We start from the raw sequence: 20243 nt of genomic DNA, 5'->3' as shown, positions 1-20243 counted from the left end.
TATTTTAACAGAGAGGAGGAAAATCACAGCAGTGGAGAAACCACCCCCTCTGCACCTTGCCAAGTCCTCAACAGGCCCAGTGCACCATCACTGACCTCTCTGGACCAGAGTGGGACCCTTCTTCCTTGTCTCCCAGCCTCCTCCTACTGTCTCTCCTCCAACCACAACCCAAGGGGGCCTGTGTCACACTGCCCTTGCCTTCTCTACATCTCTCCTCACTCACCCCTTCAGCAAACTGACATCCTAATTATACCTCAGATGTTGGCTGGGTGAATTAAATAGCTTGCCAAACTAGTCATCTAGCTTCCTTTTTGCAGATTGATAAAAGATAGAAACTCCTTGCCTTCATAATCAAGACAGGATGTTCACGGGCCCTGTATAGTGGGCAAGGAACCCACCCATTTTACAGTTGAGGAGGGCATGGGATTGGCAGGGAGAACCCTTGCCCAGGGCCCTGAGCTCAGGTTCTGAGCTGCCTCTGGGGATGGAGCTTGGGAATCCAGCCAGATTCTCCTTCAACCTTCCAGCATTCATTTACTCAGTGAGTCTTTATCACGGTCTGCGAGGGATTTGGGTGCACTGGAAACAGAGCTGTACTCTAGGCTTTAAAAGGGACAAAGAACTCATTGTAAATGGCTCTACATAACAATGATAAAAATCCCAGCAGATTCCTGAAGCATCCCTGGTCTCTCTCCAATCTAGTGCCTGGAAACACTAGATCCCAGACATGTTAGGTCTTACCACGGTCTGCCTCTCTATGCTGGAAAGTCTAGTCCTGTCTTTGAAGCAGCCTTAGAAAAGGTTTCTCACCTTCATTTGGCTTTCAAGGTAGTGATTCATTTTCTTGCTGCCAACCACAGGGCCTTTGCACAGGCTGTTCTCTGGTCTAAAATGTCTTTCCATCATATTTCCCCAAGGTTGGTCCCCTGTGCTCAATTATTTATTTAAATTCTTATTACATTAAAAATTGTATTTAAATGTATTTTTATGTGTGTGTAATGTCTGTGTGTAGATATGTGCACATGGGTCCAGGTGCCCACAGAGGCCAGAAAAGGGTATCAGATTCCTTAGAACTGGAGTTACAGGTAGTTATGAGCCTTAACTGCTGCCATCTCTCCAGCCTGTCACTGACCTATTTTAAATATTTTTTATTTGTTTTTGTTTTTTTTGGTTTTTCGAGACAGGGTTTCTCTGTGTAGCTTTGCGCCTTTCCTGGAACTCACTTGGTAGCCCAGGCTGGCCTCGAACTCACAGAGATCCGCCTGGCTCTGCCTCCCAAGTGCTGGGATTAAAGTCGTGCACCACCACCGCCCGGCTATTTGTTTGTTTTAATCAACTGTTTACATATCACCATTCTGAGACCCTCACAGTCCTCCCCTATGGCTTGAGTCTGCATCTCTAGTCCTTGACATAGTTTGACTTAATTGTCAAAGGCCTTCTGCTCTGGTTGTGGTGGTTTGAATGAGAATGGCCTCCATAGACTCATATATTTGAATGTTTGGTCCCTAGCTGATGAACTGTTTGGGAAGGATTAGGAGGTGTGGCCTTATTGGAGGTAATGTGACACTGGGGGTGGGCTTGGAGGTTCTAAAAGCCAATGCTAGGTCCGGACTTGCTCTCTCTCTGCATTGTACCTGTATATGAGTATGAAAGCTCTCAGCTACTGCTCCAGCACCATGCCTACCTGCCACCACTTCCCACCATGATGATGGTCATGGACTAATCCTCTGAAACTGTAAACAAGACCTCAGTTAAATACTTTCTTCTATAAGTTGCCTTGACCATGATGTCTATTCACAGTAAACAGAACAGTAACTTACAGGCCTTGTTCTCTCCATCTATAGAATGGAGGAGTGGACACAGTGAGAGGTAGCAATGGAACGTTATCCCTATGGAGGCCTGAAGACAACCACACCATGGTGGGGGATGAGCCAGGCCAGGGTTCTCAGAGCTGGCCCTGGAGTTGAGTGTTAAAGAATGAGCAGAGATGTGCCCAATGGTTAGAAAATCCCAGAATCCAGAAGGTAGAAGCAGACATCTGTGTGAATTTGAGAGGCCAGCCAGGCCACATAGTAAGACCTTATCTCAAAAAAAAAAAAAAAAAGGCCAGGTGTTGGTGTCCTACACCTTTAATCCCAGCACTTGGAGGCAGAGGCAGGCAGTTCTCTGTGAGTTCGAGGCCAGCCGGTCTACAGAGGAAATTGCAGGACAGTCAGGATTGTTACACAGAAAAACCCTGTCTTGAAAAACAAACAAACAGACAAACAAACAAACAAAAAAGAGTAACAGGGGAGAGGCTCAGGGTCCTTAGGGAAAACACTGAAGCTCTGGAGTGCTATTGGCTCCTCTGTTCTCCGGTCTTCTACCTCTCTCCTCCATCAGTCCACTCTGACCATAGGGGCCTCTCATTGCTCCTCGGACAAGACAAACCTGTTCTGACCTCAGGACCCTGAACTGGTTCTTCCCTCTATCTGTAACACTGCTCCTTTTCATCTTCATTAACACTTTTGTTCAAATGCCACTTCCTAAGCCAGACCTTTTCTGTCACCTTCACCTAGAACAAGCCCCATCCCGCCCTTCCAACTCTACCGTGCAAATTATAATATATATTTATTTTCTTTTCTGTGCATGAGTGTTTTGCCTGTATGCATATCTGTGTACTGCTGTGGAATAATCCTCTTGTACACTGTAAAGATTTGTCACTCGAACTGGTTTGATAAAATGCTGATTGGCCAGTAGCCAGGCAGGAAGTATAGACGGGGAGACCAAACTAAAGATGAGAAGGCGAAGGGCCGAGTTACCAGCCAGACACAGAGGGAGCAGGACATGAACGTGCCATGCTAATAAAGGTACCACCATGTGGCAAAGCATAAATGGAAATATGGGTTAATTTAAGTGTAAGAGTTAGCTAGTAACAATCCTGAGCTATGGACCAAGCATTTACAATTAATATAAGCCTCTGAGTGGTTATTTGGGACCAGGCAGTCGGGTCAGGAAACGTCCATTTACAGTGTACCACATACATGTCTGGTCCTGCAGAAGTCAAAAGAGGTCATCAGATCCCCTGGAACTGGAGTTATAGATAGTTGTGAACCACCAAGTGGGTGCTGGAAGCCAAACCTGGATCTTCTGCAAAAGCAACAAGTGCTCTTAACCACCAAGCCACCTCTCCAGTGCCCACATCTATATGTGATACTTGTGACTGAACCCAGGGCCTTGTGCATCTGGACAGGTGTTCTACTGATCAGCTACAACCTCAGTTCTCCTGAAAAAAAACATTTTATTTTAAATTAGTTTACATGTCTGGGTGTTTTGCCTGCATGCATGTCTGTGTACTATATGCATGCTTTATACCCTCAGAAGCCAGAAGAGGGCATCAGATCACCTGTGTTTACAGAAGGTTGTGATCCAGTGTTGGTGCTGGGAATGGAACCTAGGTTCTTTGGAAAAGCAGCCAGTGTTTTTGTTTTGTTTTTTTTTTTTGTTTTTGTTTTGTTTTTTGTTTTTTTAGCCCCATATCAAGGCAGGGAGCACATCCTCCTTCCTCATGCTCATCGCCATATCTCTTCATTGCAGTTTCTTCCTGATTATAAGTGGGGCCTGAGCACAGTAAATAACTCTTGCCATTCATGAAGAAAAAAAAATCAACGTGCCAGAGACAGGGTTTCTCTGCATAGCTTTGCACCGTTCCTGAATCTCACTCTGTAGACCAGGCTGGCCTTGAACTCACAGAGATCCGACTGGCTCTGCCTTCCGAGTGCTGGGATTAAAGGCATGTGCCACCACTGCCCGGCTGCAGTCAGTGCTCTTAACCACTGAGCCAGCTCCCCTGCCTGCAAGTTGTAATCTCCTTCTATACTGTAGGGCTGAATACGTACATGCTATGTATGTGCTCTACCAATGAGCTGTATCCCAGCCCTCCTTTTTTCTTTTTAATAATCTCTCTCTCTCTCTCTCTCTCTCTCTCTCTCTCTCTCTCTCTCTCTCTCTTTCTCTCTCTCTCTCTCTCTCTCTCTCTCTCTCTCTCTCTCTCTCTCTCTCTCTCTCTCTGTGTGTGTGTGTGTGTGTGTGTGTGTGTGTGTGTGTGTGTCTTTTGAAACAGGGTTTCTCTATGTAGCTCTAGCTGTCCTGGAACTCACTTTATAGACCAGGCTGGTAACCCTGAGATCCGCCTGCCTCTGCCTCCCAAGTGCTGGGAACAAAGGTATATGCCATCACCACCTGGCTATAATGTTTCACTTTTAAAAAAAAAAAAATATTTATTTATTATGTATACAATGTTCTGCCTGCATGTATGTCTGCAGGCCAGAAGAGGGCACCAGATCTCATTACAGATGGTTGTGAACCACCATGTGGTTGCTGGGAGTTGAACTCAGGACCTCTGAAAGAGTAATCAGTGCTTTTAACCTCTGAGACATTTCTCCAGGCCCAATGTTTCATTTTTAAAAAATATTTTTAGGTCTGGAAACAAGACATCTCTAGGCAGTCTAGATTTGGACTCTTTGGAGTTTTTTTAGTCATAGAAATTGATGAGTCAGACAGTGATGGTGCACACCTTTTATCCCAGCACTCAGAAGGCAGAGGCAGGGGCATCTCTGAGTTGGAGACCAGCCAAGTCTACAGAGCGAGTTCTAGGATAGCCAGGGCTACACAGAGAAACCCTGTCTCAAAAACAACAACAACAATAACAACATAGAAAGGCCAGCTGTGGTGGCATACCTTTTTAATCCCAGCACTTGGGAAGCAGAGGCAGGTGGATCTTTATGAATTCAAGGCCAGCATGGTCTACAAATGGAGTTTCAGGACAGCCAGAGTGGTTACATAGAGAAACCTTGTCTCTAAAGAAAAACAAAACAGAACAAACAAACAACAAAAAACTGAGAACCACTCTGTATTCTCCGAGCATTCAGATAATGAGGACTTTGGGGGAAAAAAGATTTTTTTTTTGGTTTTTCGAGACAGGGTTTCTCTGTGTAGTTTTTCACCTTTCCTGGATCTCACTCTGTAGACCAGGCTGGCCTTGAACTCACAGAGATCCGCCTGGCTCTGCCTCCCGAGTGCTGGGATTAAAGGAGTGCGCCACCACTGCCCCGGGCGAAAAAAGGTTTTTAGAATTATTTATGTATACATGCATATTGTGTACATGTATGCAGGTGTCCACCAAAGCCAGAGGGGGCATTGAATCTCCTGGGGCTAGAGTTACAGAGGTTGTGACATGAGTGCAGTGACCCAAACTCATGTCCTCTGCAAGAATACTGCTCATAACTGCTGAGCCAGTTCTCCAGCCCAACTTTTATTTTGAGACAGTCTTGCTACCTAGCCCAGGCTGGCCTTGAATTCACCATGTAGACTAGGAAGCTTCCTATTTCAGCGTCTGGAGTAACAGAATTACAGCTTGTGCCAATTAGACCCACCAAGGGTTAATAAATTTTCTCTGTTGTTCCTTGTCTCTCTGACATTAGGGATTTATCTTGTTCATAACTGAGTTCCAAGCTCCTCCAATGAAGTCTAGAATGTACTAGAAATTTAGTCAATAACTGCCAGAGGTGAGAACACTTGCCTAGAGTCCTCCAGTGAGGAGCTAGGGACATGTCTCAATGGTAAAACACTTGCCTGGCATGTGGAAGACCTTGGAATCCATGCCCAGAACCACCAAAGATAAATAACAACAATAAAAAGAGCTGCCAAGTGACTGGAAAGAGGAATATACAGACACGCTGGAATCTGGTCTGTGTCTGACAGAGGGGTGTGGCTGTGGGTACAAGCTGGCCTGTTAGAGAAGCTCAGCAGAGGAGAGGCCATGGTACCTGAGACAGGAGCTCCACTCCATGTGTCAGGGCAGTTTGTCCTCCAGAGCCGGAAGAAAGCCACAGCCTCATGCATGCGAGGCCAGCATCTAGCAGTGCCGCACACCCCAGACACTGCCACGGTATTTGAACTAGACTCTGAGTCAGTGAAAACATAGAAAGTTCTTAACAGGGTGGAGCTGAATGAGGTTGCGTTGCTCCCGAGATAAAGTTCTTTGCCAATCAAATACCACGCTCAGCGCAGTGGCATGGGCAGTCATCCCAGCATTCCGGAAGCTGAAGCTGGAGGTACAGTGCTGGTTCAAAGCCAGCCTGGGATATTCAGAGAAACCTTGTTTCAAAAAACAAGCAAAACAAATAAAGCAGGGAGAGGTGGTTCATCGATTAAGAGTTTGACCATTCCTGGAAAGACCACAGTTTGATGCCCAGCACCCATGTTCAGTGGCTGTAACCCCAGCTCCCAGGAGGTCTTCATACAGACACAGAAATAAAAATAAACCTGAAAAGAAATCAACCCTTTCCTTTTTGCAAACAAGTTTTTTAAAAGGAGAAGGTTTGATGTGTAAGAGTTCTCGCTCTGCAAGCATGAGGCCCCGACTTCATGTCCCCGCACCCATGTACAAACCTGGGCATGAACGTGGCTGCCTGGAACCTCTGCATGGCAAGATGGAGACGGGTAGCAGCAGACACGGCAAGCTGCTTCTGTCGAGAGACGGACAGATGGACAGCGGTGGAAGGAGTCTTGTTTTAGTAGATGAGAGAGTAGCCCAGGCCTGGATCCCAGGACTTACAGGTAAGGCAGAGGGTCAGGGGGTTCAAGATCATCCTCCACCTTAAACCGGGCATGGCAGCACACATCTCTAATCCCAGCACTCAGGAGGCAGAGGCAGGCACATCTCTGAGTTCGAGGCCAGCCTGGCCTACAGAGGAACCCTGTCTTTTTTTTTTCACTTTTTTTTAAATTTATTTTTCTATTATCAGCTTGATATAGTATAAATTCTTTTTTTTTTTTTTTTTTTTTTTTTTGGTTTTTCGAGGCAGGGTTTCTCTGTAGCTTTGCGCCTTTCCTGGGACTCACTTGGTAGCCCAGGCTGGCCTCGAACTCACAGAGATCCGCCTGCCTCTGCCTCCCGAGTGCTGGGATTAAAGGCGTGCGCCACCACCGCCCGGCGATATAGTATAAATTCTTATCCTAATTGTGAAATGTTTCATTGAGGCTTGCCCAGTAATTGAGTAAAACCAAAACTTATTATTATAAGCCACAGTCATCCTAGGGTCCCCCCTGCTATATAGCCTCCCTGGGAACCCTGTCTTTAAAAAAAAAAATCATCCAAATCATCCACTTTGGCTCACCCTCCTCAGCTACTGAGTGAGTTTGAGGCCAGCCTCAGCTACATGAGAACCACAAAAACAGGGACTGGAGAAATGATTCACTGGTTGAGAGTTCTTCCATGCCAGGTGGTGGTGGCGTACGCCTTTAATCCCAGCACTTGGGAGGCAGAGCCAGGCGGATCTCTGTGAGTTCGAGGCCAGCCTGGGCTACCAAGTGAGTTCCAGGAAAGGCGCAAAGCTACACAGAGAAACCCTGTCTCGAAAAACCAAAAAAAGAAAAAAAAAAAAAAGAGTTCTTCCATAAGATCCAGGTTTTAACCCTTCTGTCTTTACTCAACCTATTCTACCTTAAATTCTGCTATGCCCTTCACAGGCCTCGTCCCAAAGATGCATCACTATAAATGATCCTGTTCTTGAACTTCCCAAGGCATAGAATCATCAACACACAATTCTTCAGCACTATCTCCTTCCACTCAACATGTTTTTGTTTTTGTTTTTAGTTTTTCGAGACAGGGTTTCTCTGTGTAGCTTTGCGCCTTTCCTGGAACTCACTCTGTAGACCAGGCTGGCCTTGAACTCACGGAGATCTGCCTGCCTCTGCCTCCCAAGTGCTGGGATTAAAGGCGTGCGCCACCACCGCCTGCTATGTTTTTGTTTTTTTGAGATAGGGTCTTGCATAGCCCAGGCTGGCCTCAAACTTGATATATAGCTAAGAATCTTTTTTGTTGTTGTTGCTAAAACAGTGTTTTCCTGTATAGTCCTGGCTATCCTGGAACTTGCTCTGCAGACCAGGCTGGCCTTGGTCTCACAAAGATTGACCTGCCTGCCTCTTCCTCCTGTGTCCTGGGATTAAAGGCCTTTGCCACCACACCCAGCCTCTCTATCTCATGTTTTGAGATTGAGTTTGGACTGCACTGCACTTGGCTGGATTGACTGGCCACTGAACCCCAGGGATCCTTGTTTCTGCCTCCCCAGCACTAGGTTATCGACACACACTGCTGTGCTTTCTAATGCGGGGACTTGTGCTGGGATTAAAGGCATGCATCACCACTGCCTGGCTCCAAGAATCTTGAATCTCACTCAGATCCATCCGCCTCTGCCTCCTGAGTGCTGGGATTAAAGGCATGTACCCCCAGTTTATACAGTACTCAGAGCTTTGAGCATGTAAGCAAGGCACTCTAACAAATTAATCACACAGCATGGGGGGGCCCTTATGTATTATTATGAAAACCTCTCCCTAGACAATGGTGGCACACACCTTTAATCCCAGCACTCTGGAGGCAGAAGCAGTCAAATCTCTGAGGGTAGCCTGGTCTACAGAGCGAGTTCCAGGACAGCCAGGGCTGTTACACAGAGAAACCCTGCATTAAAAAAAAAATCAAACAAGCAAACAAAACATCTCTTACATTCCGAGAGACTAGAACTTCTGCTAGACCTCACAGCCAGAGTTAGTCCACCTGATGGCACTCAAGATTGCTCTCCTACTGTGTCCTGAGCCTGTCTGTCTAAACTGCCTTTAAGAGAAAAATGGAAGTCCAGCCTCAGTTGGCTTGTATTTCCATGTCAATTTTTACAACCTAAGCTAATACATAACTGAAATCTCAAATTATGTACTGGTCTATGCCCCTGACCCACAAACAATGCATGCATGTTTATACATTGGTTATGATAATCATTGGCTGGAAAGAACAAATGTAGGAATATGCACCATGAATGTTGAAATCAATATATGGATATTGCTTGACAAACAATGATATTTGTAATATTTCTGTTACCTGGGCCAGTTGGATTTACTGACTTAATCCCTTGTAAACCTCTGTTAAAGATTTCTGTAAAGTGTCCCTCATTCCTTCCTTATGGGATGCTCTCTGTACTGTTCAATAAAAGAGAGAGTAAAGCTCTTTGTTACGGACACACATACAGGGACAGATTCCCAGGACAATCTTCGGGTAGGAACAGACTCAGGCCCAAACAACAGACAAACAGGGAGAGCAACGTAAAGAATTCAAAGCAGGGCTTGCTCTTGATTTACTGACAAGGGGAAGTGCTTTGATTTCTTTCCTTATATGACACAGATGCATTATTGGTGACTCCAAGTTAATTATTAATTCGTTCAAACCAACTGCACTTTAGGAGCAAGGATCTCACTATATAGCCCAGGCTAATCTGGAATTTAAACTCCTCTTGCCTCAGCTTGCCAAGTGCTGGTACCACAGGCATGAGCCACAACACTGATAGCTCTCATCAATGTGTTCTTGAGAACAAAACATGTTTCAATGATCAATTTCATGGTCATTTCATGGATCAATTCATTTGGGGGTGTCTGTGTACACCTGTGGAAGTCAGACGATGACTATCAGGGATCCAGTATCTCCTTTTTCTACCTTTATGTACTTTTCAAAGAATTAAAGGTGTTCAGGCCATCCTGGACTACATGAAACCCTATCTCAAAAAAATCAAAGCCAGAGCCAGACATTGGTGGCACATGCCTTTAATCCCAGTGCTGGGGAGGCAGAGGAAGGCAGATATCCGCGTTTGAGGCCAGCCTAGTGTACAGAGTGAGTTCCAAGACAGCCAGGGATACATAGAGAAACCCTGTCTCCAAAAACCAAAACCAACCAAACAAAAAACAAATAATAACAACAACAATAGAATAAAATAGAAAAAAAAATCAAAACCAGGCCTGGAGAGCTGGCTCAGTGGTTAAGAGCCATTGTGGCTCTTGCAGTGGACAGGGAGGGGTTTGGTTCCTAGCACCCATATGACAGCTCATAATCGCCTGTAACTCCAGTTCCAGAGGATCCAATGCCATTTTCTGACCTCTGGTGGCACCAGGCACACATGTGGTACATATAATACACGTAGGCAAAAGGCTCATACACAAAATACTAAAAAATTAGAAAACAAACCCCAAGACCAAACCAAAACAATGAAACTGGTTCAAGCTCAGCAGCAGAGGCTTGCTTAGCATAGTAAGCCCTGATTCCACCCTCAGCCCACCGAATAAGAAAAAGAGAAAACTCTTCGAACCCGCCGATTAGAAAGCACCTACTCTAGCAGGGCAAGTGAGTTCCAGGACAGCCAGGGCTACACAGAGAAACCCCATCTGGAAACAAACAAACAAACCAAAAAACCAAAACCAAAAACCGACCAACCAAACAAGAGTCAGAAATTTTACGATAGCCAGGAAACTACACTTTCAAAAGGGTGGGGCACAAGCATGGGCAACTAACAGGCGGTTGCCAGCACTAAATATGACAGCATCCACGCAGGCCTAAACTCACCTCACGTGATGGGGCGGGGCCAACGCTTAGCTCGGCCCCCCTCGGACACGCCCACTCTTTGATTGCCCAATGAACCTCAGGCTCCAGGCACGCCCTCTTTCGCCCCTTTCACCAATAGCCGGCCGACAGCGTCCTTATAATCCAATCATCACTTTCTCCTCCGTTGAGTGATAAGCCAACGGCCCAGTGAGCAAGATCCAGAGTCGGGGTCCAGGCAGGAAGCGTTGCAGCTCGCGTCCAGGGGCGCGACGTACAACCAGGCGGGCGGCTTTCCTCGCAGCTCGCGGAGGCGAACCGGGCGGCGGGTAAGTGGTGGTTCCCGAGCTGGGGGCTGCGGTGCGGGGCTGTGAGTTGGCTGAAGGGGACGCCGCGGTGCAGCGGCAGGAGCGGGCGCGAGGCGTCAGGGCGGTTAGGCACCCACCTCGACTGGCCGTTGGGCTCCCGTGCGCATGCGCCAGGGGCGGGCCAGCCGTTAGTGCGTCGGCTTCCGGGAGCGGTGTCATGGCGGCGCTCCGAGGCCGGCCTGTATATCGTGGCGGGATTGAGGCAGAGGGCTACTCCACACTGGGGTTGCGGGCGCAGCAGGATGACCCAGGCTTCCTATGGGCAGACTTGCCGAGTCTGCAGTCACCTGCTTCCCGTCCTGCTCTGCCGATCTCCCAGGAGATTCTCCTCTAGACTCGGAAGGCCGGTCATTCACCTGGTGTCGCTTTCCGGGTGTGAGCCGGCTCAGCCCGGTTGCATTTCGTTTTCCCGGGGCCTGATTGGAATTTTAGGTTTGGGACAGCCACTCCCTGGGTTCACTTGTTTAATTTTCCGTAACCTGATGGAACCGAGGCCTGACGCATTTGGGGGTATCCGCTCCGAATAGCACCCCATCTCGTTCCTGGAACATTTGGTGTATCACATCTCGTTGTCTGAGACAGGATCTCTGACTGGGATTCACTACGAAGATCAGGTCAGCCCCGAACTCACTGAAATCCGCTTGCATCTGTCTGCGGAGCGTTGGGATTAAAGGCGTGCGCCGGCTTCACATTTACCCCTTAACTAGCACAAACGTTTTAGCCATATTGCCTAAAAACAGTACACGTGTGAGGGGCCATATCTCGTGAAGTCGAGGCTGTCCTTGAACTTTTAACTTGCGTGTATGTGTGTGAATGAATTATCTGTGTGCAGGTGCTCATGGAGGCCAGAAGAGGGAGTCATACCTCCAGTACCTGGAGTTGGAAGGTGGTTGGGAACTGAGAAACCTAATTCAGGTCGTCTGAAAGCATCAAGCGTTTTAACTGCTTTGCCATCTCTCCTGGCCAGTCTTGAATGTCTGAGGTTTTTTTATTGTTGAGACAGGATCTCACTATGGCCCTGGCAGGCCTGGAACCCGTAGAGATCTGCCTGCCCCAGCCTCAGGCAATTTTAAAGTTCATTTTTAATATACACTCAGCATTTGGGAGGTTGAGATAGGATCACCAATTACATAGCAAGTCTGAGGGGCTGGCTGCATGAGATCTTTTCTCAAATAAAAATAGATACAGCCAGGCGGTGGTGGCGCACACCTTTAATCCCAGCACTCAGGAGGAAGAGGCAGGCGGATCTCTTGAGTTCGAAGCCAGCCTGGTCTACAAAGCGAGTTCCAGGACAGGCTCCAAAGCTACACAGAGAAACACTGTCTTGGAAACAACAACAACAAAAATATAGATACACCATCTTGGCCATTCATGTGTTTGAGCCCAGAGATGTCTGGTCCTTCTACACCCAAGGTGTTTGGTGTCTCATCTTCTCTCCCCTACTCAGTATCCCACCCCAGATGGTTCTTTCCCTGACTGGTTCTCCCTGCTGTTGGTCTTATCCTCCACTTCATCTTGAGCAAATTCTTTCTGGTTTTTCGAGACAGGGTTTCTCTGTGTTCTGCAACTCGGTTCTGTAGACCAGGCTGGCCTCAAACTCACAGAGATCTGCCTGCTTCTGCCTCCGAGTGCTGGGATTAAAGGCATCACCATCACCTAGCCTTGAGCGAATTCTTAAGAGTCACTCAACCCCAAACCTAGTTAGTAATTCTCCATTGTTTAGCAATTTAAGTACACATGCCCTGGGCCTGCCTAGCTCTTCTCTCCTAGGTGTCTCTGCTAGCCCCAGGTAGACCTTTGCTGGGGTCTGGTGCTTTAGTGACTGATAACTTTTTAAAAGCATTTTTATTTTGTGTATATTATGGGTTTGTGTGTGTCAGAGGACAACTCGTCAGTTTTCTCCACTATGTGGATTCTGGGGAATCGTACCTTTACCTCCTGGGTAGTAATCTTTCTTGAGGGGCAAATGAACATGTCCCTTTGCTGCAGTGGAAATTCTCAGGACTGGTGTCAGTTTGCAGCCTTAAGACCCCAGTTGTAGGTCCATTCATTTACCACTGCTGCTGACCCAGGTCCTCTTCTAGACATAAGCAGGCTGGCAAGAAGAGTGCTTTTTTTGTTTGTTTTTTCGAGACAGGGTTTCTCTGTGTAGCCCAGGCTGTCCTGGAACTCTCAGAGATCCACCTGCCTCTGCCTCCCGTGCTGGAATCAAAGGTGTGGGCCATCTCCACACTTAGCTGAGAAGAGTGCTTTTTAAGTTGATGCTAAAAGGAAGTACACTTCTGGAGAATAAGACCCAACTAAATGTGTGTTGGAGAGGGGAGGTCATGACCCATGTGCAGTCAGCAACTGCAGTAATGGTAAGGTATGTGGGGTTTTTGTTGTTGTTAAAATGGGGTCTCACTATTTAGCCCTGGCTGTGTAGACCAGGCTGGCTGGGAACTCAGAGACCTGCCTGCTTCTGTCCTGAGTGCTAGGATTAAGGATGTGTGCCACCACCTGACATTTTGGAAATATTTTATTTGATGGTGGTGGTGGTGGCCTACAACTTTAATCCCAGCACTTGAGGGTTGGGGGAGTAGGACCTTTGTGAGTTTATAGAGCGAGTTCCAGGACAGGCAGGGCTACACAAAGAAATCCTGTCTCAAAAATAAATAAATAAAACTTTAGGAGTGACTATTTTGCCTGCATGTATGTATGTGTACCACATGGGTTGCCTGGTGCCCAAAGAGGCCTAAAGGCTCAGATCCCAGGAAATAGTTACACATAGTTGTGAATCACCATGTATAGGTACTAGGTAACAACTGCTGAGCTATTCCTCCAGGCCTGAACCCAGCCTGTTTTAAACAGTACAGTGACAAGCCAGAAGTGATTTCCTTAGCTGGAGTGGGCTCCTTCTGCCTGCTGTGGGAGTTGTGTACTGGATAGGAGTCCATGGACAGAAGGCTGTTGGCATAATTCAGACAAAAAAATGTTAGTCAAATGACACCATGTGACATGCTCACATGTAGGGATACTTACTGTTTGGCTATAAAAAGGAGTGAACCATCTCTAAAAACCAAAAAAAAAAAAAAAAAAAGGAATGAATCATTGGTTCATGTTGTATTGTGGATGAGTGTTAGAATGTAAAAAGCCACGAGATGCTGTCTGAACCTATTTATAGAAAATGCCCAGAAAAGGCTAGTTCATCTGCAGAGATGACAAGCAGATGAATGGTTCTGGGAGTTAGGTGGTGGCTAAAGGGTACAGAGGTAGTCTTACTTTGTGGTTTAAGGGATGAAGTCCAGGGTTTCTCACATGCTAGGCATCTATCTCTGAGCCACACCCCCCAGGCCCAGAGGCTTTTTTTTTTTTTTTTTTATTTCTGTGTTTTGCCTGACTGCATTTATATTCACTGAGTGCATGCTTTATGCCTGTGGAGGTCAGAAGAGGATGCTGGGTCTCCTAAACTGGAGTTGTGGTTGTGAAGCGTGTGGGTGCTGATAATTGAACCCCATTCCTCTCTCCCAAAGAACATGTGCTCTTAACCACTGAGCCATCTCTCCACCCCATCCAGAAGGTTTTCTCTTTTACAGGTGGTGAAGTATGTTAGAGTTGATTGTGCTGATGCCAGCATGTTTGTTGATTCCTGAATTGTGTACTTTGGTGAATTGTATAGCATATGACTTTCCATAAAGCTGTTCCAATTTTAAAGAAACAAAAAAAGGCCACTTCAACTTGGGGCCAGCATAGTAACCTATGTGAGAAGTGGCTAGGTAGACCTGACTGGATTTGGTGAGTGAGATTTGCTGGTCAGTCAGGTCTGTCTCTGAGAATGGAATAACTATTTCTGAGATCGGGGATGCAGATGCGGGCCTTGAGTAGAAACAAAAAGCTTTGTTTTAGGCCTCTTGAGTTAAACTTCTAAGGATATGGGAAGGCAGCTGGTAATTGGTCTGGCGTGGGAAAATCATAGGACTGGAGACAAAGTTGGGGGACCTTGGCATAGAAATGACTGAATTTGGATAAAGTCATAAGGGGCCAGAAGTGAGTCCAGTATGTTAGCATCTGACCTCAGGAACTGTTTCAGCAGGCCAGGGAGTACAAAAGACAAGCCTTGTACTTGGTGTTTGAAGGATTAATGAAGTGAGGGGGAGCTTGTCTCCTGTGAATTCCATTTAGCATCTCAGCTGGCTGGCGTTCTTGCTTGCCTGGCCCAATGGGAACCCTCTTCATAAAAGCACTTAATGATTCCCCTGGGTAGACCACAAACAGCAGGGGAGGCTGGCCAGGGCAGGGCGGATGCTGCTCCTTCTCTTGCCCACTGTTCCTTTCTCAGCACCAAGGCATCCACAATTGCAGGTCCTAGGTCTTGCTTCATGCAGGTGATGGGAGATCCTTGGGGAGGGTGGTCTGAGGAGCCTTCTTAGTGCTAAAAAAAAACCCTTGAATGTCAGGGAGGGCACATTAACCAAGCAAGGTGGTATCTGCCTGTAATCCAGACACTTGTGAGGCAAAGGCAGGAGGATCACTGCAAGTTCTGGACTGGCCTATGTATTAAGGTCTTTTTTTTTTTTTTTTTTTTTTTTTTTAAGATTTTATGTATTATGTATACAGCGTTTGTCTGCAAGTATGCCTGCATACCAGAAGAGGGCATCAGATCTCATTATAGATTGCTGTGATCCACCATGTGGTTGCTGGGAATTGAACTCAGGACCTCTGGAAAAGCAACCAGTGCCCTTAACCTATGAGCCATCTCTCCAGCCCTATTCAAGTCTTTTTGAAAACAAACAAAAACCCTCACAAAGATTGGGGATTTTCCTCAATTGATGGAATGCTTGTCAAGGATACACACACCCCAACACTGTATTAAAAACAAAAAAATTTTAGGTGGCACACACCTTTAATCCCAACGCTTAGGAGGCAGAGCCAGGCAGATCTCTGACTTCAAGGCCAGACTAGTTTACGTAGCAAGTCTCAGGCAGACAGGGTGATGTAATGAGATCCTATTTCAAAAAACAAAACAAAACAAATGTGTGTGCAGAGTCTTAGGAACAGGGCATCTCTGGGGTGGATCTGATCAGGGGAAATAGTGAGGCCAGGCCAGGAAGTGTGATTGCTGTCACTTATTTATCTGTGATGTTGGGACAGAACCTGCTAGGTAAGTGTTCTAGCACCAAGCTTCATCCCCAGCTATAATATAGGATTGGTATTTCACTGAAGACCTTAGGATGCTTGAGGCGGGTGGCATGGGATGGGAGAGTGTGGTGTGTGCGGAGGAGAGGTTGCTGAGAGGACAGTGATAAGGGACAGTAGGATGGAGTGGGAGGTGTTGTGCAGGTGCACCACTGAGCTCTGCCTGCTTACAGGGTTTGCCCCAGCCAGCCCCCTTCTTGACCTGCCTTCCTGTCTTCTGTTCTCAGTGCCATGGCAGAACAGGATGTGGAAAATGAGCTTTTGGATTATGATGAAGATGAAGAGCCCCAAGCACCCCAGGAGAGCACTCCAGCTCCCCAGAAGAAAGATGTCAAAGGATCTTATGTCTCCATTCACAGTTCTGGTTTCCGGGACTTTCTGCTGAAGCCGGAGCTCCTGAGAGCCATAGTTGACTGTGGCTTTGAGCATCCTTCAGAGGGTATGCTACTGTGGCATCACCCCCATCCATACCCACCCCATGAGTCAGTTATATCAACAGCCCCTATGCAAGATGGCTGGAACCTGACCCTACTCGCCTCCTCTGGCAGAGGAGTGTGCAGGGAGGCAGCATCCAGTCTCTTACTCATATACTTTTTTCTTCCTCAGTCCAGCATGAGTGTATTCCCCAGGCCATTTTGGGTATGGATGTCCTATGCCAGGCCAAGTCTGGGATGGGCAAGACAGCTGTGTTTGTGCTGGCCACCCTGCAGCAGATCGAGCCCATCAATGGCCAGGTAGATGTGGGTTCCTTTCTGGACTGGGGTCCCATGTGACAGTGCAGCCTTGGATATCATGGAACTGCTTCCATAGTCTCTTTGTGGGCTTTTGGGTTTTTTTGTTTGTTTGTTTGTTTTTTTAAAGACAATCTCTAGGATTTTTTTTTTTTTAAGATTTACTTATTATGTACACAGAAGAGGGCGCCAGATCTCATTACGGATAGTTGTGAGCCACCATGTGGTTGCTGGGAATTGAACTCAAGACCTCTGGAAGAACAGTCGGTGCTCTTAACCTCTGAGCCATCTCTCCAGCCTGGGGCTTTTGGTTTTAAGCTGGGAATTGAAACTATATTTACTGTTGATTTGTTATACAGGTGTTATAACACCACTGTTATAGATCAATTCTAGGGTCCTAAGAGTTATGCTTGAGTCCAGCTAGGAAGCTGAGGCAGGATTGAGAGTTCCAGGCCATAGGAAGACCCTGTTTATAAAAAAATCATATTGTAGTGGACTGGAGTGTGGCTCTGTGGTGGAGCCCTTGAGTGGCGTGTGTGAGGCTTTGGTTTGTCTCCTTGGGTGGGTGGGTGCTTGTCTTTTCAGGGCATGGCCCAAGCATGAGGGCTATGCTGTGGGTGGGAGAGAAGACATGGCAGCCTGGGGTAACCCTTTTGTTTAGGGTCTTCGCTGCCATTCTCTGTTCCTGGCCTCTTGAGACACTGGCTTTAGTAGCTAGCCATGAGAGTTTGAGGAGGATAGGTTTAAGGAGAAGGTGGAGATGTTTGGACCTTCAAGTGGCTTGTGTGGAAGGAACTATAGTAATAGGTACACTGTGTGTTGGGGTGTGTGGATTTGGGTAAAGATGTTTCTTGCCTACTTTACAGGTATCAGTACTGGTCATGTGCCACACAAGGGAGCTGGCCTTCCAGATCAGCAAGGAGTATGAGCGTTTCTCTAAGTACATGCCCAGTGTCAAGGTAAGCCTCCTCAGGTCCAGCCCACGCAGCATTTATCAAGCTTGAGGTTAGTGGTAGTTTGTTTCTTAAAAAGCCTGATGAATTATGCCCAGTCTCCACAGGCTTGTGCTGGTCCCAGGTGCCTCTTTTCATCAGAGCTAGCCTCTCGGGCTTGCCCCTGCTCTTAAGGCTTGCCTGGGTTCTAAGGGAGTGGGGCTGGTGTTCCAGATGCCCTCAGGATGGGTAGGGCCTGTCCCGATAAGATCACTGCTCCCAGACAGATAGAAACAGCTTGCTTTCTGTCCCCATAGGTATCTGTGTTCTTTGGGGGCCTCTCCATTAAGAAGGATGAAGATGTGTTGAAGAAGAACTGTCCCCATGTTGTGGTGGGGACACCAGGCCGGATCCTGGCACTCGTACGGAGCAGGAGCCTCAACCTGAGGAATGTGAAGCACTTTGTGCTAGATGAATGTGACAAGATGCTGGAACAGCTGGGTGAGCATCCCATTGGCCTGCCTAGCCATTCCCCACTCAGTCACAGCAGTTTTGTAGGGGGCCTGATGTAGGGGGCAGGCAGTGGCTCTCATAGTGGGTCACATGGGTGGCCAGAACTCGGGGCTCCCGGGAGAAGCCTAAGAGAGAGTTCCAGTGTTGACAGAGTGTGTGCTGCTGCTGAGCCCAAGTTGAGTGGGACCATAGGCCCCATGAGGTGCCATCCCTTTAGGACATGTAGACACACTCAGGGGATCTGGAGGAGTAGGGTGGCTTCTGCCACCCATCAGGGGCTGGGAGAGATGGGCATGTGTCCTGGGAAGCAGCTGCAGCTCTCACGCCAGCGGCTGTCTCTGCCTCAGGCTCCCTTTCCCGAAGCATGGCTCAAGGCGCACTGGCAGGGCCGCTCCATGCTGGCAGCGAGTAAGTGGACCGCGGCTCCTCCCATGCCTGCGCTCCTGCACGCCCGCCCGCCCATCCGAGCCCAGCCCATCAGGCAGCGGGGACATCCCTGGGCCCACTCCACTGTGGCCATGGTGCCAGTGTTCTCTGTCCCAGGTTGGGGAGGGCTGGTTCCTCTCTGGTGTGGGTCTGCTCAGTCAGACAAGACACTCAGGCTTGCTGTGTGTTGGATCCCATCCAGACATGCGCCGGGACGTGCAAGAAATCTTTCGCCTGACACCGCATGAGAAGCAGTGCATGATGTTCAGTGCCACTCTGAGCAAGGAGATCCGGCCCGTCTGCAGGAAGTTCATGCAGGATGTGAGTAGGGTGATGCCCCAGCTGGCCGCCTGCCCACCGTGGCCAGCACCTCAGCACAGCAGCTTTGGTCCATGACCTGGAGGATACTGGGAGGCCGGCGCAGCCTCCTTACTTCCCCTGGCTTGTTAAACTGGGAGCTGAGTGTGGTCCACACCTGAGCCAGAGCAGAGCTTACGTCCGGCTATTGGGAGAGAATGGTTTACGGAGGTTGGGTGCAACAGGCCCTCTGGGAGTCATCGCTGCAGAGGAGCCGCTCCCTGGAAGGTTCCGGGCACATGAGACACCCAGAAGTGAGCCCTGCTCGCCCCTTCCTGCTTCCCTTCCCACACAGCCCATGGAGGTGTTTGTGGACGACGAGACAAAGCTCACACTACACGGGCTACAGCAGTACTACATCAAGCTCAAGGACAGTGAGAAGAACCGGAAGCTCTTCGACCTCCTTGATGTCCTTGAGTTTAACCAGGTGATACTTCCACTTGCCCACCCCAAGATCTGGGCCTGTGGGTGATTCTCCAAGGCCTAACTAGCATTCTCCTCCTTCAGGTGGTGATCTTTGTCAAGTCTGTGCAGCGTTGCATGGCCCTGGCCCAGCTCCTAGTGGAACAGAACTTCCCAGCCATTGCTATTCACCGAGGCATGCCCCAGGAGGAGCGGTGAGTGCATGATGTCCACTGTGGCCAAGGGTGCCCTGGGATCTGTGTTTGATGCCTGTGTTTGTCTCCCCCAGCCTGTCCCGCTACCAGCAGTTCAAGGACTTCCAGCGGCGCATCCTGGTGGCTACCAACCTGTTTGGCAGAGGGATGGACATTGAGCGAGTCAACATCGTCTTCAACTATGACATGCCAGAGGACTCAGATACCTACCTTCACCGAGTGAGTGCCCCCTCCCAGGGTGGGTGGATCAGAGCCACACCCTTCCTCAGATCCTGAGAGGTGCCTGTCTCCTGACCCCCGACCCCCGTCTTCCTGCAGGTGGCCCGTGCTGGTCGCTTTGGTACCAAAGGCCTGGCGGTCACTTTTGTATCTGATGAGAATGATGCTAAAATCCTCAATGATGTTCAGGACCGCTTTGAAGTGAATGTGGCAGAGCTTCCAGAAGAAATAGACATCTCCACATACAGTGAGTGGCTGGGGCCATTCTGGGCACAGAGCTGGGCTCCCCAAGCAAAGGCCCTCCTCCTCACTGCCTCCTTCTTGTCTTCACAGTTGAACAGAGCCGATAACCATTATGTGTGTGTAGCCAACCCACTTGCTGCTTCAGATCCTCTTCCTACGTGACAAATGGGTGTATCTTTTTATTGTTTCAAAGCTGTAGCTGTGTAAGAATAAACTTTTATTGTGGATGCCTGGCTCCAGACCCTTCTTTCTTCTCTTGGTCA

At 48.1% G+C, this 20243-nt stretch overlaps 2 protein-coding genes across 5 annotated transcripts in view; one reads left to right on the top strand and one right to left on the bottom strand.

Annotated features, from left to right (window-relative positions):
- Pkn1 (protein kinase N1) overlaps window positions 1-10526 on the bottom strand; it is a 43500-nt gene extending 32974 nt beyond the window's left edge. Inside the window, exon 1 of the mRNA XM_052728427.1 lies at window positions 10424-10526. The gene's annotated coding sequence lies outside the window, so the exon portion shown is untranslated. The remainder of the gene's footprint in view (window positions 1-10423) is intronic.
- Ddx39a (DExD-box helicase 39A) lies at window positions 10435-20214 on the top strand. Of its 4 annotated transcripts, none has more exons than XM_052728436.1 (11): window positions 10435-10728; window positions 16170-16381; window positions 16549-16676; window positions 17540-17632; window positions 17923-18106; window positions 18747-18865; window positions 19197-19328; window positions 19409-19518; window positions 19593-19737; window positions 19837-19984; window positions 20071-20214. In XM_052728436.1, the coding sequence occupies exons 2-11, from the start codon at window positions 16174-16176 to the stop codon at window positions 20085-20087; spliced, it is 1284 nt and encodes a 427-aa protein (XP_052584396.1). In that variant the 5' UTR covers window positions 10435-10728; window positions 16170-16173; the 3' UTR covers window positions 20088-20214. The 4 variants fall into 4 exon arrangements, with proteins under 4 accessions (XP_052584396.1, XP_052584397.1, XP_052584399.1 ...); XM_052728437.1 differs by lacking the exon at window positions 10435-10728 and adding an exon at window positions 10783-11381; XM_052728439.1 differs by lacking the exons at window positions 10435-10728; window positions 16170-16381; window positions 16549-16676; window positions 17540-17632 and adding an exon at window positions 18466-18526 and having other exon boundaries at window positions 17639-18106.
- The last annotated feature ends 29 nt before the right edge of the window (window positions 20215-20243 follow it).

The sequence above is a fragment of the Peromyscus californicus genome, unplaced genomic scaffold (assembly GCF_007827085.1).
Source record: "Peromyscus californicus insignis strain IS unplaced genomic scaffold, ASM782708v3 Scaffold_8__1_contigs__length_139910024, whole genome shotgun sequence".
In the NCBI taxonomy this organism is placed as follows: Eukaryota; Metazoa; Chordata; class Mammalia; order Rodentia; family Cricetidae; genus Peromyscus; species Peromyscus californicus.
The sequence above is the reverse complement of the archived record's forward strand: the minus strand, read 5'-3'. Positions and strand labels throughout refer to the sequence as shown.

Excerpts from the sequence above, each read along its gene's own strand:
- Ddx39a (XM_052728436.1), top strand. The coding sequence starts at position 16,174 with ATGGCAGAACAGGATGTGGAAAATGAGCTTTTGGATTATGATGAAGAT. Across the intron at positions 18,107-18,746 it reads CAAGATGCTGGAACAGCTGG|ACATGCGCCGGGACGTGCAA; the intron begins GTGAGCATCCCA and ends GATCCCATCCAG. Across the intron at positions 19,738-19,836 it reads CAGATACCTACCTTCACCGA|GTGGCCCGTGCTGGTCGCTT; the intron begins GTGAGTGCCCCC and ends GTCTTCCTGCAG.